This window comes from Paramormyrops kingsleyae, chromosome 9, assembly GCF_048594095.1.
Source record: "Paramormyrops kingsleyae isolate MSU_618 chromosome 9, PKINGS_0.4, whole genome shotgun sequence".
NCBI lineage: Eukaryota > Metazoa > Chordata > Actinopteri > Osteoglossiformes > Mormyridae > Paramormyrops > Paramormyrops kingsleyae.
The window spans coordinates 7753124-7768434 of NC_132805.1; the positions used below are offsets into that span (position 1 = coordinate 7753124).

The 15311-nt window shown below is 42.5% G+C and overlaps 2 protein-coding genes and 1 long non-coding RNA gene across 3 annotated transcripts in view; 1 reads left to right on the plus strand and 2 right to left on the minus strand.

Annotated features, from left to right (window-relative positions):
* Positions 1-15311, minus strand: part of LOC111844513 (uncharacterized) — a 70030-nt gene that overhangs the window by 40080 nt on the left and 14639 nt on the right. The gene's annotated exons all lie outside the window — the stretch shown is intronic.
* On the minus strand, positions 1818-8470 carry LOC111844524 (uncharacterized). Its single transcript, XM_023813066.2, has 6 exons — positions 8289-8470; positions 7641-7970; positions 5428-5652; positions 4104-4223; positions 3983-4020; positions 1818-2035 (listed from the first exon to the last, which is right to left on the minus strand). The coding sequence occupies exons 1-6, from the start codon at positions 8356-8358 to the stop codon at positions 1961-1963; spliced, it is 858 nt and encodes a 285-aa protein (XP_023668834.1). The 5' UTR covers positions 8359-8470; the 3' UTR covers positions 1818-1960.
* LOC140592586 (uncharacterized) lies at positions 8610-14305 on the plus strand. The gene is made up of 3 exons (XR_011992928.1): positions 8610-8724; positions 13239-13296; positions 13674-14305. It is a non-coding gene; the product is annotated as an uncharacterized lncRNA (long non-coding RNA).

Genomic DNA, 15311 nt, shown 5'->3' on the forward strand with positions numbered 1-15311 from the left:
TCCAGCACCACCAAATGCGTTCTTCCTCCATAATGAATACTGGCTCCTTGAGTGGTTTCCTGGATGCAGTCACCCTTTGTCTTCCATCTATACGGTCAAGGATATAGCGGCTCTCATCCATAAAGATAACATGTTGCCAGTGCCCAAGCTGTAATCTTCTGGGCTCCCTAGCCCAGCGAAGTCAAGCAACTCTGTGTTGCACAGTTAGCCGTGGTCACTTGGTCATTCGTCTTGCTCGGTAACCATGCTGAAGCAATCTTCGATTTACCGTTTGGCGGGAAACGTTGATTCCATGGAGTCTTCTCCATAAACGACAAAGGTGGCCATACTGACATTTCCCAATTTCTATGGCACAGATTAAGCAGTCGCTGATCATCTCGTCTGGTAGTTAGTTGTGGTCCTACTGGAGATTTTCGTGGTCTTAAAAGACCCTCCTCTTGATGATGTTTAAGGATTTTACAGAACGCACTCTGCAATATTCCAAGGAAATCAGGAATGTTGGCATTTTTGTATCCGTCCTGTCGGAGTGCAAGCACTCTTTGGCATAATGCCAGCGGCGTCGGATGAGGCATAGTCTAGAGAACTTCTGTGTCAAATTTGGTTGAAAATTATACAGCCAATTCTGAAAACGTGGACTTACTCCATACAGACCTCATGCCGGAAAAGGACAACACCGTGAATATCTTGCCTTTTATAGCGCCAACCAATTGTTAAGCATGATTTCGCTTCACCTGGGTAACTGGGACTTGATATGTGATCATTGCACCTGGTCAAAGGTGATTACTGATGTGTATAAATAGAAATAAAAAGAGGAATGTGTCTGAAAACAAAATTATTCCAACTTTATGGGCAACAGTGTATTTCTTCATGATTGCCATGTATTGTAATATCTTGTGCTGTATAGTAATGTTATGTGTAGCGTTCAATGTTAATCATTGTACGTATTGCATGTGTGTGTGTGTGTGTGTGTGTGCCCACCGTGTGTTAGGAGTAAGATGGGCAATGGGCACAGTGGGCAGTGCCAATGTATTGTCAATCTGAGTGGTACGGGTGTCACGATCGCCTCCTATTCCCATTGTTTCCTGCCATGTATTACGCTTGGCTACAACCAAGGCAGGTCGCTTCATTGCAGCATTTTGTGACACCGCAAAATAACTGATAGAGCATAATATGAAAAGGTAGATGCTTCTATTTCGTCATCCCATGTATATCGTCATATAGCATCGCTACCTGTTTTTGCCCCGATAAGTAGAATTCTGGTTTCCTTTGGCATCGTAGCCACTAGCAGGATTCCCATGCATTCTGGAAAACCTGTAAAACAGCCAACCAATGTTCCAGTCCTGGAAAAAAAATGGAAATTGAGAAAAATTGGAAAAATTGTGTTCAGATTTCAATACTGCCCCATGCATGGTTATTGTAACTTTCTTGTTGGGGATGCATTACCGTTTATGCTACAAAAGATATGTGGTCAAATGCATCACAGACCACCTCAGCAAGTGGTTTGAGTGATCAGATCACAATGCGTCTTGGTGGTCGCTTACACTTGTATTTAGTGCTGTCTATTCGCAATCTGAGTACCCAAGATGCATTTTAAAACCAAGCGTAAACTGGCCCCAAGTGTCACATTAAAGCAACTTTTGGTCACTTTTGGTAGACTGCAAGAATGAATGTTCTGGAAAACATGGCACGTTTGAACAATAGATATCTAGAGTTACACACCATCAGGAAGGGAGTGCCGATACTTGGAGTTAGTTTGGATGTTTTCCTGTGGGTTTATTTGGGAGCTTCTTACAAATGAAATCATGCTTAACTTGTACTTAAATATGCTGAGGTGTTTATTTTTTTACATACAAGAATATAAGTAATTACCATAGAAAGAACAAAACACCATAATATTAAATATAATCTCTTAATATAAAAACATCAAAATAGCAGTGCAACATAGTACAGTTTTTCTTCTTTAAACTGTTGTCGCCATCCGGACCGGGGAATTCGTCCCTGTGGAGGGGAGGGGTAAATGTCGCTCAGATGTTTCCTGGGAGAGAAAGGAGAATGGTTAGCACAGGAGTGAGAGCTGTACCACCCACAGGGAGGCATCCAACAAGGCTGAGAAAAAGGGGCATTTCCACCCAGAGATACCTTGAGGTTTTTGACAGGAGACCCATTTTGAATCCCTCCAGTGAGCAGATTGTGTGTGTGTTATGTACCTCTATGTGGGTGTTATGTACCTCTATGTACCTCTGAGCTCTCTGCTTTTGTTACACCTGATTGGTTGCTACAATTCACAGTTATGCCTTTTGGGCTCTGAAATGCCCCAGCCACGCCTCAGAGGCTAGTGAACATTGTCCAATGTTTCCAACTCCTCTGGATATTTGGACGATGTTATTTATTTGCCTACCTGGGCTAGCCACATGGACGCACTGAAGGAAGTGTTTGAGCGTTTAAGTGAAGCGTTCCTTACACTCAACTTGGCTAAATGTGAGTTTGCTAAAGCCACTGTCACATGTTTGAGATGACAGGTCGGACACGGCCAGAGGTGTCCTGTAGACACCAAGGTGGTGGCCGTTACTACATTCCAAGTGCCTTCCGCTCATAGAGAATTACAGCATTTCCTTGGAATGGCTGGGATCTACCGAAGTTTCCACCAAATAGCTTAACTACTGCTACAACAGTTTGAGGTATGTATTGGCGCTAATCCGTGACTTGACCATAACCCAATTGTTTTTCTCTCCCAATTGTACAATCAAAACCAAAAGCTGATGGGTTGGTCCTTATTTGCCCAGATATATAATCTTGATATCAGGCATATGAAAGGTTCAGATAATCAGAGGTGGACATTTCAGGTCCAGAAAGTAAAAATCCAGACCAGGTTTTTGTTTCAACCATCCAGTTGAGTACTATGTGATCATGACTCTTTATGCTCAACTGGTTGGTTAAACCAAAATCCTGGTCTGGATTTTTACTTTCTGGACCTGAAATGTCCACCTCTGCAGATAATGTGGTTGCTGATGCTCTATCACCAGTTTGGTTGGGTTCTGTTTGTCTGCGCAAATGAGTTGCTTATGGGGGGGAGTGTTACATACCCGTATGGCTTGTACCGGTACTTGGTTTCTTTGCCTTTCCTTTTTTCCCTTCTTTTCGCCAGGATTACCGGGGAAACTACGTTTCCACACCATCGTCCGGGTACCTGCTAAGCGGCCTGTGCGTGGTAATTGTGGGATCCGCTGAATGTTTGTAGTTATATCGATTTGTCCCAATTACAGATAGCTTATCTGACTTGCTTTTGCGTGTTATTATATTGCCCCATGCGGAACGTGAGGTGGGGCCAAATGTGACCGATCCTCATCCGATACTTAGTCTTCGGCATTCAGTTCGACATTCTGCTCAGTTTTTCTTTCCTCGCCCTCGTCACTTGTGTAGATATGTGCCTGCTCTTGCCTTGTTCCTCAATCCGGCACTGTATGTGCTGCTTTGCAGTTCTTACTGGATGGTCCCTGGATGTGTTTCTGGACCCTGTTTTGGTGTTACCCTATACTTCTGTTTAGTTCCTGCCAGTTCAGTTCTTGTTTTACCCCTCCTGCTTTTGTTTGACCCCTTGTAGTCCCTTTGTTTTAAGTTTTTGTGAGTTTGATTTATAACTATAAATTACATATACAGTTGGGAGAGACATTTTGCGTCTGAACACAAGGTCAGTCATTTATGGAGCATTTTGAGAGTTCAAGGATCCAACAGAGCTTATTCTGCTGAAGATGGGATTTGAACTGGCGACCATCTAATCACAGACACAGAGGCCTAACCCACTGAACCACAAACACCCCCATAGTAAAATATATAACTTGCATTGATAGTCTGTTCAATGTACTTTTCTGATCTGCTTTTGAATAAATACCATCATCATTCAGGCAGTAATAGTACTGTAACCATTGTGGCCAAATGTGAAGCAAGGAAATTAAAGCATTTCATCTTCTAATTTATCAGTTACCTTCTTAGAGCTGGGGGCAGGATACTTAGGCTGTTGGCCTGCAAAACAAAGAAGAATGAACACCTCTCACTATGAGGAAAAAGAAGGAGAGGCCCAAGCATTTTGTTAAAAAAAGGCTCACGTCTCCGTCTGCAGCAGACGACACAGAGGATGATGAGAGCGATGAGGAGCAGGAGGAGGAGGAAACCGCAGGGGATTCCGATAGCAAGGCCCAAGATGGCCGCCCTGCTCAGTCCCAGGCCTGGAACAGAAAAGCATACAAGACTTTACTGAAATTGGGGAAATGCGTATATCAAATCATACCAGTGTGTGAATCCTCGTTCCTGATCACTAAAAGGTTCGACGGCATCTTTGACCGGATTCCTACACATTTTTTTTTTTAATTCTGCACTTTTCCAGACATCTCTGCAAAAACATTTTATGATATAAATAGATCTTAGATCTTCTCGCTAAAGCAAATATTACAAAACTTACTCTTATTTACTGATTGAAAAATGTAGCTGCTCTCAGTACAGTAGATGCTGTGTCTAGATGGCAATGCATCTGCCCGCCATGTGGCTAATAACTGCTAGCATGCTAATTGTTCAAGCTTTACAAATACTTCATAATTATCCTTCATGCTCACATTTCGGATCCTTAGCCAGTTTTCGGGACTGGCAAGCCGACCAGGTGAAAACATGCCTTTGCCCATTGTGAGTGATGCAAATCGTAAGGAAGCCTACGGCAATATTTCTGGCAGGAGATTTTTCGAGTGTGCACCCCCATACGCACCCCCACTGCTTGGTTTGGGACATTGCTTTTCAGTCTGTGCCCCGTGTACATTCTGGTGCCGACAACCAGTTCACATCTGTGATTTCATCAAAAACATCAATGGAGTAAATTCAGATATTTTTTTTAAGAATACATAATAGGCCAATTCGTTATTTTCTGTATTCCTTACTTCCTTACCAGACATGGAAAACAACAAAATTAAATTCCGTATTTTTCCATACTGCATAGGAACATTGCTTAGACAGACTTCCTTCTGAAGTAGGAGAACATGGAGGTATTTAGGAAGTGATGATGTCAGGGGAATAAACAAGGAATTGTGGTTATTTACAGGAGCTTTAACCCTGACTTAATGTACCCTCTGTGCTGCCCGGAAAATGCTGCAGGCCCGGCTGCAACCACGTGCCCAAGAAAAACAGGAAGGAATAGAAAGAGGGATGGACAGATGTATAATGTATACTCTATGCCAGGGCTATTCAACTCAGGCCCTCGATTCCAAATCCAGGCCTTGTTTTCCGTTCCCCCAGGTAGTTAGTTTACTGATTCTGATTGGTCAGAGGCTTCACACCTGGCTTACAGGTGAAGGAAGGCTGGAAAATCAGAAGGGCTCGGCCCTTGAGGGCCGTGAGTTGAATAGCCCTGCTCTATGCTAACATTCCTGCCAAAAATGCACTTACTAGCCGTCACGCTGCAGGTTTGCGTGATGTTCATTTGATTAGCCATGCAAATGATTTGCATTCCATTGAGAGCATCAGTTGCTGGAACTACAAGGCTTAAGCTCCCATTCGTAGAGAAGGTATTGTTCAGTTGTTGGAAGGACAGCAATGAATTGATGTCTCCTGGCGTCTGACAGGTGTAATTCAGATTTGTGTTTGTGCTCTGAACCGAGCACACCGGCTGGGCTGTAGAGGAAGAAAAAGACATCTCTCAGAAATACAGCGGTACCTGGGAACACAAACTTAATTCGTTCCAGAAGGCTGGTTGAGGTCCAAGTCAACTTTTCCCATTAGAAATAATGTAAATGAATTTAATCCATTGCAGGCCCAAAATGATTGCCTATTTAAACCTATCTACCTATCAAAATCATGATAAAAAGCATTAACAATCAATATAAAAGTCATATACACATGAAAAAGCACACATACAAAAGCAATAAACATGAAATAAATGACAATTTATGAGCACTTTAACTGTACTGAGATGAGCTGAAAGTGGCTTGTGGAGAGGAGGAGGGATGAAGGGGTTATTGTTTGGAAGGGAAGACGTGCCTCAGTCCAGACAATTATTAGCGGGTCTGTTTTGTTTTCTCGTATTCTGAGTTTTCAGTCGAATTGTGCTTAGATTTTTCTCGACCAACCTGTTCGAGGTCCGAATTTGTAGAGTTAAACGTGTCTCTCGACCATGCATGTTTCAGCAGGTAAAGTTCCAAGATTTCGAGAAGTCAAGTCGTCGAAAAAAATTTGACAGACCCTTTGGATGTCCGAGTTGGTTGAGTTACAGACGTTCGAGTTCCAAGGTTCTACTGTACTGAAATCAAGGTTCCAATTTTCAGCATCCTGCTCTTATCCAGCTCATTTACTTATGATTTGATTAGGTGACGCGTAACGAACTGATGAAATGGATCCAATTAATGTGGTGGCAGACTTCTTGTATTTGCTTCTGTTTCTCTTCCTAGCAGACTAGGAAAAATATGGCAAAATAGATTTCAGCACTTTGAGTGACACTGAATACCGTATCTGAGAGGCTGCAGAAGGAGCCCAGAAAGCCTCTCTGTGTCCCATAACCGCAGTTAGAACAAGACAAGCTCTTCGATAACCATTCTACAGCTGACGGAGTCTTACAAACTTCACTTGTCGCATCATCTAGTTTAAATACTTTCGTGTTGATTAAGGTGTAACGAACAAAAGTATCGCCTTACAAAACACGGCGTAACAGCATGACGACAGCGCTGGCATGACGCCCGCAGTATACACCAGTATACACAGGCTCCAGTCCAACTTCCCCCACAACCAGAATAAGCTGTTTGGAAGATGGATGTCTGTTTTGAATGGCAAGTATTCAGTTTTATCCTTTTGCCAAGAAGCACCCATTTTCAGTCCCGCTATATCATTCCCTACCTACATTCTGTGCCATTACTCTCATCTGCCTTATTTACTTATTTAACTTATATATGCAGTTTTATGTATACACACACAACCACACACGTTACAGGTGGAAAAATTCGAAAATCGAATACTGGAATCCGTCTTTAACGATGGGTATTCATTGACCAGTTTCCATGCAGTTCGGATTCCGCGGTGTCACGTCGTTTCCATCAGTAATATGTGACTAAAACGAGTTAAAGCAGCAGTTCGCCTGTTACCGTGAGCAGCTGGAGACTGACGCTCAAGGCGTCATAACCTGCAGCTTTTCAGCAGGAGCGGACCTGCAGGGGGACAGCAGGGGGCAGCACGAACGCTGCTCTGTTCCAGTTGTCGATTATTAAGAAACTTGGGGAAGTGTCAATTAACATAATGTAAAAATAAATATTGTACAAATATATTTGTGGATCTTTTCTTGAGTACATTTATCCATGGAAGTACAATTGTATTTCTATATAACTCCCACAAAACGCTCTCCAATGCCACCTTGCCAAGATCTCTTGACTCCTTCTTGCCACCCTATGTGATTTTTAAAAAACCCGCCACTGCTTTTCAGCCTCTTGTTCTCGCAAACCTCTTAATTCAGACAGACACCGATTCTTCGTAATTACTAGATGCAAACGGCTTTGACATTTAGAGGCAACGACAGCAGTAGACATATCGCATATGTAAGGCACAACTATTTTGCTCACATATATACAGAAGAATCAAAAATCAAATAACCGATCGGCTAACCCCGGCGTACTTACCAAGTACTTGCAGAGTGATACTAGCAGTCTTCGGTAAAAAACCAGTCTTCGTGATGATCACTGTGTAAGTGGCACTGTAGTTTTGCTGCACGTTGCTGAAGACAAGCGAGCCATTGGGCATCAGCGACACGACGTTCGCGTAATTAGGGGCGATGTCTGGGGGACTGGGGCTCACAACCCAGGTCACGATAGGAAATGCGCCCGCAGACCACTCTATTAAGGGATTCTGAACTCCAGCGAAGGACACGCTCAGAATCGGATTGCTACCCGCAGTGGTAATGACCGTAGGGGGGCTCTGGACTGTGAGACTGGGGTCGCAATTTGCAGAACCTGTGGGGGTTGATAATTCATTCATTAGATACTAGAAAATGTAACTTTCATTCACTGCCAATTGTAATAATTGGCAATTGTAATAATGTTTAACAGGTCAAAAAAAAAGTTACACCCACAAATTAATCAGTGACGAGCTCACAAAATATCAGATCTCCACGAATAAAGAATATTGGAAGACCGACAATCAGGAGCCCGATGGGTCCACTCATTTAGCCTGTTTGATATATCTAGGTATTAATGGTTGTTTCATCCTGAAAAGCAGACGATTCTTTAGAGCTGCAATAAAGAAAATACGGTCACTTTTTTTTTTTTTACCTGCAAACAGTATACCGATAAAGACTCCCCAGCAAACGCGCCGCATGTGTTGTCCGCGGTCGACCGGCATCGCGCCTTTAAACACCGTGTCTTACTGACCACTGAAATATCAGTTTTTCCGCAGCTGAACTACCATCATCTTCACACATATCCTCGTTACATATGTACAGTCGCCTCCGGAGTTTCCTTCAGGCGTGAATGTTAAAATACCGCCCCGCCTCGCTCCACCCGGCAACGCGGAACTCACCTGCCTGGGCGCATGAGCTCTATACCGCAGTATGAGAGGCGTTCATGGGATTAGCCCAGTGCTATAAGGATCGCGAAACATCAGGGTATGGTATCCTCTATGCCAGGGTTACGGACCTGGAGGGCCAGGGGCGAGACATCAGCGAGATTTCCCTGCTCAAACACACCTACTGCTTCTGGCAATTAACTGGTGAGCTGAATAAAGCAAGGGTCTTGACTGAGACCAAAATGGTCGTATGTGGGACCTTTTATTAAGAGCGAGCGATTTTAAATTTGACTTGGTCGCATCTGTGCCTGTGTATGATAATCATTAGGATGTTTTGGTCCTGCGCGGAATTGTGATTGAAAGTTTTTTTCTTATTCCCTGGTCTCCCCTTCCCTGCACTCGAGAGTATGTACATATACGCGCAATGATGGGAAAACGCAAGAAACCGTCTGTAGCTGAGTATTACAAAAAACAAAAGGAGGAGGAGGCTGGTGGAGAGAAAGAGCAAAAGAGAGACAGACACAAGTGGTGAATGAGTATGGCAAGCGAAATTGTCTTTTATTTGTATAAGGCTTACTCGTCATAACTTAATTTTTATTATTAAAATAATATTCTTACTAGTAAAAACTCAAGTTTTACTAATAAGAATATGAAATCAGGACATCTACAATGCAATTCTTACTAGTATAAAACTGATCATTTTTACTAGTCATGCACTATATTGCCAAAAGTATTGGGACACCTACCTTTACATTTATTGGAATTTTTGATTATTCTTCCAGGAGAGCATTTGTGAGGTCAGGCACTGATGTTGGACAAGAAGGCCTGGCTCGCAGTCTCCACTCATCTCAAAGGTGTTCTATTGGGTTGAGGTCAGGCCAGTCAAGCTCCTCCACACCAGATTCCCTCATCCATGTCCTTATGGACCTTGCTTTGTGCACAGGTGTGCAGTAATGTTGGAACAGGAAGGGGCCATCCCAAAACTGTACCCACAAAGTTGGGAGCATGAAATTGTCCAAAATGGTTTAGAATGGTGCAGCATTAAGAGTTCCTTTCACTGGAAGTAAGGGGCCAAGCCCAACCCCTGAAAAACAACCCCAGTGCAGTCAGGCAAATACCGTTCCCCTGGCAACTGCCAAACCCAGACTTGTCCATTGATTTGGCTGACAGTGAAGCATATTTCATCACCCCAGAGAACACATCTCCACTGCTCTAGAATCCAGTGGCATTTCTTTACACCACTGCATCCGATGCTGTGCATTGCACTTGGTGATGTAAAGCTTGGATGCAGCTGCGCGGCCATGGAAACCCATTCCATGCAGTTCTCTACACACTGTTCTAGAGCTAATCTGAAGGCCACATGAAGTTTGGAGGTCTGTAGCTATTGACTCTGCAGACAGTTGGCGACTTCTGCACACTGTGTGCCTCAGCATGAGTTGTCCCCGCTTCTGTGATTTTACATGTTGCTATTGCTCCCAATTGTTTCCACTTTGTTATAATACCACTAACAGTTGACTGTGGAATATTTAGTAGTGAGGAAATTTCATGAATGGACCTATTATGGTACCACGCTTGAATTCATTGAGCTCCTGAGAGTGACCCATTCTTTTGCAAATGTTTGTAGAAGCAGTCTGCATGCCTAGATGCTTGATTTTATATACATTTGGCTATGGAAGTGATTGGAACACCTGAATTTAATGATTTGGAGGCGGTCAATACTTTTAGCAATATAGTGTATATTCCATTGCCTTCCATTTTATTTTTGCATCAAGTATCCATAAATTCATTTTTTTACTAGTAAAAACTCATATTGTAGAGCTCTATAATTCAATTCTTATTAGTAAGAATTCCTATTGTAGATATTTGTAAATACATTTTCATTAGTAAGAATTCCATGTCCACATATCCTTAATTGAGTTTTTACTAGTAACATTTTCATTACAGATCTCTGCAATTACAATGTAGCGATACGAAATTCACACATCCAACATGAGTTAGCCTTGTACTAATAAAAGAATTTTTTTCCCCATGGAATGAGAGTTAGGTTATTAAAGCTAATGTTCAGATTAAAATATTTTGCGAGAACAGTAATTCACCTCCTTCACGTTCGCGCGTTTTACGTTTTCGGGTTCGGTCTTTGGCGAATTGGTTGCCGAAACATAGCAGACACGCAGACGACGCATAAGCCAAAATCAATGCTGAAAATGATTTGGGTCACATAAAAATCACATAATATATAAATATTAGTATAAGTGCATACTACATCTTTAACAGTAAATGTCTTTGCTTGGTTAAGCCGCGCATTTTTATCTCGGCATTCAGCCTCACTGACGTAGCTGTCTGAATAACAATGAAATCTCACGTTTCTCAGACTGTAATGGGTAGCGGTTAGGGGTGCCTTTATTTGTAATAAAACTATTATTCAAGAATTGTTACATTCGCAAGGATACGCAGCCCTATAACCCTCACTAATTGAAGGGGGTATATCAAGTCTTGAGTCAGAATTTCATCAATGCAAAAACCAGGGTATGCAAATTAGAACAACTATTCATCAATATGTAGATTAATACCATGCTGCATCAAAAAGAAGGATGTGACCAAATCATGTGCTGGTGCGATGAACTGAGTTTGGAGCCCTATAAGGTGTGTTTGAGCAGGAAGATCTGTAAACTGGAATTGGGGAACCCTTCTCAGTCCTGTGTGAATATTACTGTTTGTAATATACTGACAGTAATAACATGGGCTAATTTGTTCCCATACTTTAATAATTAACTACAGCACTTAAGTTCTAGATAGTCCCACATTAGATAGTCCTAGATTAGGCCTAGTCCTACACATCAGAGTACCTCACACCGCACACAACGAATGAGTCGTCAGCCTGTTACAGAAGACTGGTTTCACAGCCTTTGTTTACTCTATCTGCAGCACCCTGTGCGTGCTTTAAGGTCATGGGAACAAAAGCTGCTCATTGTCCCATATACCTGCCTGAAAACTCCTGATGACTGAGCTTTGGGATTTTTTAGCTCCCACTTTGTGGAATGCATTGCCACTGCCTTCGAGGTGTTCCGAGTGTAGAACAGGGGTCACCAACCTTTTTGAAACTGAGAGCTGCTTCTCGGGTACTGAGCCATACGAAGGGCTACCAGTCTGAAACGCCCTCCTAAACTTATTACATTTTAGATGCTGCTCACTGTTGAGTTGAGTTTTTAGAACAGATCCGTGGGCAACTCTTGTGGTCCTTGGGGGTATCCTGGTGCCCGCGGGCACCATGTTGGTGAACCCTGGTGTAGAGTCTTTTAAAAAGCGACTTAAGACATTTTTGTTACAGGGACTTGGTCTGACGCCGGACATTTAAGAAGGTGATGGAAGGACCATGTTTGTGTCCAACTAACCAAGCATTTATTTGGCTACCACAGGATCCGCAACATAAAATCACATAATATATAAACTGACCCCCATCCCTGTCCTCTCCCTTTTTACAGCCCCCCCCCCCCCCCCCCCCCCTCACAGGTATGCCTTACAATATACTGCCTACAGGAGAGTTAATAGTGATTTATTAATAAGTATAAAAATATAAATAGCTTAAGTTTATGCCGTGCCACTATTCAAGGCCCTGTTTACACTTGGTTTCAAAATGTGTCTTGGGTGATCAGATCATAAGTAGACAGCTGAGAACCATCGCTGTTTACACCTGTGTCTGTCTTGTGTCTCTGGTGTCCAGCTGTCCACTTGTGTTCAGATTTCAATACTGCCCCATGCATGGTTATTGTAACTTTCTTGTTGGGGATGCATTACCGTTTATGCTACAAAAGATATGTGGTCAAATGCATCACAGACCACCTCAGCAAGTGGTTTGAGTGATCAGATCACAATGCGTCTTGGTGGTCGTTTACACTTGTATTTAGTGCTGTCCATTCGCAATCCGAGTACCCAAGATGCATTTTAAAACCAAGCGTAAACTGGCCCCAAGTGTCACATTAAAGCAACTTTAGGTCACTTTTGGTAGACTGCAAGACTGAATGTTCTGGAAAGCATGGCATGTTTGAACAATAGATATCTAGAGTTACACACCATCAGGAAGGGAGTGCCGATACTTGGAGTTAGTTTGGAGGTTTTCCTGTGGGTTTATTTGGGAGCTTCTTACAGATGAAATCATGCTTAACTTGTACTTAAATATGCTGAGGTGTTTATTTTTAAAATGAATGAAAAAATAATTACAATAGAAAGAACAAACACCATAATATAAGATAGACTTCTGTGTTAATATAAAAGCATCAAAATATCAGTGCAAGGAAGAACAGTCTATCTTTTTATACCGTTGTGGCTATCCGTTCAGTCCCTGTGGAGGGGAGGGGGAATTGTCGCTCGGGGATTGAGAATTAGTATCGGCTGAACATACTGATCAGCATCATTAGGGGGTGATGCTGTGTGGCTCAAGCTACATTCACTCAGCCACAGCCTTTTCATTGAGCCGTGCCTCTGTTTTATATAAGAGACTCCTGGCTGGCTGATTTTACCACCACTGAATACTGGAACAGCAGTTATACTTTGCTACAGCTGTTCTTCCTACCTAACAGTGTAATGTCGTTCTGCAAACGTCCAAGAGATTTGCTGCTGTTGCAGGTGTAGTTGCTGAGGTCAGACACATTCAGGTTGAAGCTGGTGATGTTCAGCTGTGTGGTGTCACTGCTGATCTGATACGGCCCTCCGTTTGACAGGACCTGAGAGCCTTTGGACCAGATGATGTTGGCTGCTGGCACAGACCCGATGGCACAGGTGATGGTGACCACCAGGTTCCCATTGCTCACTGTGCTTGAGACCGTGGGCGCAACGCCTTGAGGGGCTTCTACAATGACCAGAACATGACTGTGTGTCAAACAGGATGAAGATACTCTCTGAAATAACAAACCATTAACAGCCTACAGATGTACTTCCTTTATCCTTTTACTGTTAGAAATCTTCCTCCATCACCCATTCTCATGATCCTAATGTTTTGTCCAGGATGTTATCAAGCTGAGGCTGAGCTGAAACGCTGAGCTGATGCTTGACTGTCATGAACTAGGCCAAGAAAACCACAAGGGGGGGGGGTGGGGGGGCTGACACCCAGATGAATGTATGTATAAAGTCTCCTTTGTGGTTCTTTACATCCACAGGACATTGGCACTGGTGTGTTGTGAGCCGGCACCACATTCACTGAAGGTAGGAAGCTTTTCCACACACATGGTTAAATTACACACAGCTGACTAATGCCAGCAATGCGGAGATGAACTTCATCTGCACTTACACACATACTCAACCTAAACTGTAATAGTACACAAAGGATGTGAGCATAAAAGTGCATAGATCGCAGTGTTATGTACTAGATCTGCTTGTTTGATTTGTCTGAAGGGTGTTGAATAATTGTGTATAACCACACAGGAAGTGCCAACCAATTGAATCACAGCTGTAAGTCAATGCACTATTATAACTTCTAATTCTAACTAACATTGCTTGAAATTCCAGATGTAGTACGGAAGCATATTACAATCACCTGAGAAAAAAAATCTGTTGTTTTTCTGAATTAATGAGATAACTTTCCTGTTTTTCATGATGCACGATCTATGTAGTTTAATCCGGTTTAACTTCTGTCTTGGTTTGACATCATTAGTTTGTCAACTATATGACCTGTCTCCCGGATCAGTTGAAACAGTATGACATGCTTCACGGACAAATGCTGATGCATCTGAAATGCATTCAGGTCAACTCATATGATTTCACAAGACATAAGTTTGAACCTGGATTCTGATACAAGCGCTTCCGAAGATGATTCCGGAGCCTGAGTTGTACTCAAAGAGGATCCAGTATTTGCAGCAATTGTCTGACATGGTTTTGAGTCTCAACAAAGTCGGCCTGAATGCATTTCACATGCATCAGCTTATTTCCGCGAAGCATGTCATACTGTATCTACTGATCCAGGAGCAGCACTGCAATGTCAAACAGGTCAGAATGACCTTTACGGCTAAACAAACCCAAAGTCCTGAGGTACCCCTGTACCTGCTTAAAAACATTAATATTTCCCAACGTGTCAAATCAATTAAGTTAATTCAGAAAAACAGAAAACCAATACTCTTAACGTCCAAGAGATTTGCTGCGGTTGCAGGTGTAGGTGCTGAGGTCAGACACGGTCAGGTTGAAGCTGGTGATGTTCAACTGTGTGGTGTCACTGCTGATCTGATACGGCCCTCCGTTTGGACGTTATCTCATTATTTCAGAAAAGCATAAAATATTGCTTGTAAAAACAGGATGATTATGTCATTAATTTGGAAAAACAACAGACTTTTTTCCCAGGTGAATGTATACGCTTCTGTAATGTAGAACACAATTTAAAAATAAAACAAAGAAATTGCTAAAAATCACTTAGATGACAGTGCTTCAGACTGAGGAGCAAGACCTGTGGTCAGTGATTTAATACCTGAAAGATTTAATGATGTAATGCCTGGTCACAACCTACATTACAGTCCTGTGTGACCTGCCTGAATACAAAGCAACAGGATAAACCGGAAGGTCTGGTTTTAATATAACACAGCCATAATGCAGCTGAATACCAAGAGCTACATAAAACTTAATTAATAAAATAATGGCCAAATTATTTGCATTGGGTGATGAATAATATGTTTCGACACAGTGCATGGAGCCCTGCTATTTATGGGACTACGTAACCATGGATGCAACTTGTTGAAACATCCCATAAATGCTCAACACGTCCACATGAAACAATAGAAAATGGGATTTGACTGACCAAGTGACCTTCC

What these genes read in the sequence shown, in the direction of transcription:
- LOC111844524 (XM_023813066.2), bottom strand. Translation starts at nt 8,358, where the DNA reads ATGCCGGTCGACCGCGGACAACACATGCGGCGCGTTTGCTGGGGAGTC. An exon ending in TATCGGTATACTGTTTGCAG is followed by an intron (nt 7,971 to 8,288) that starts GTAAAAAAAAAA and finishes CAACCCCCACAG; the next exon opens with GTTCTGCAAATTGCGACCCC. An exon ending in TATCACTCTGCAAGTACTTG is followed by an intron (nt 5,653 to 7,640) that starts GTAAGTACGCCG and finishes CTTCCTCTACAG; the next exon opens with CCCAGCCGGTGTGCTCGGTT.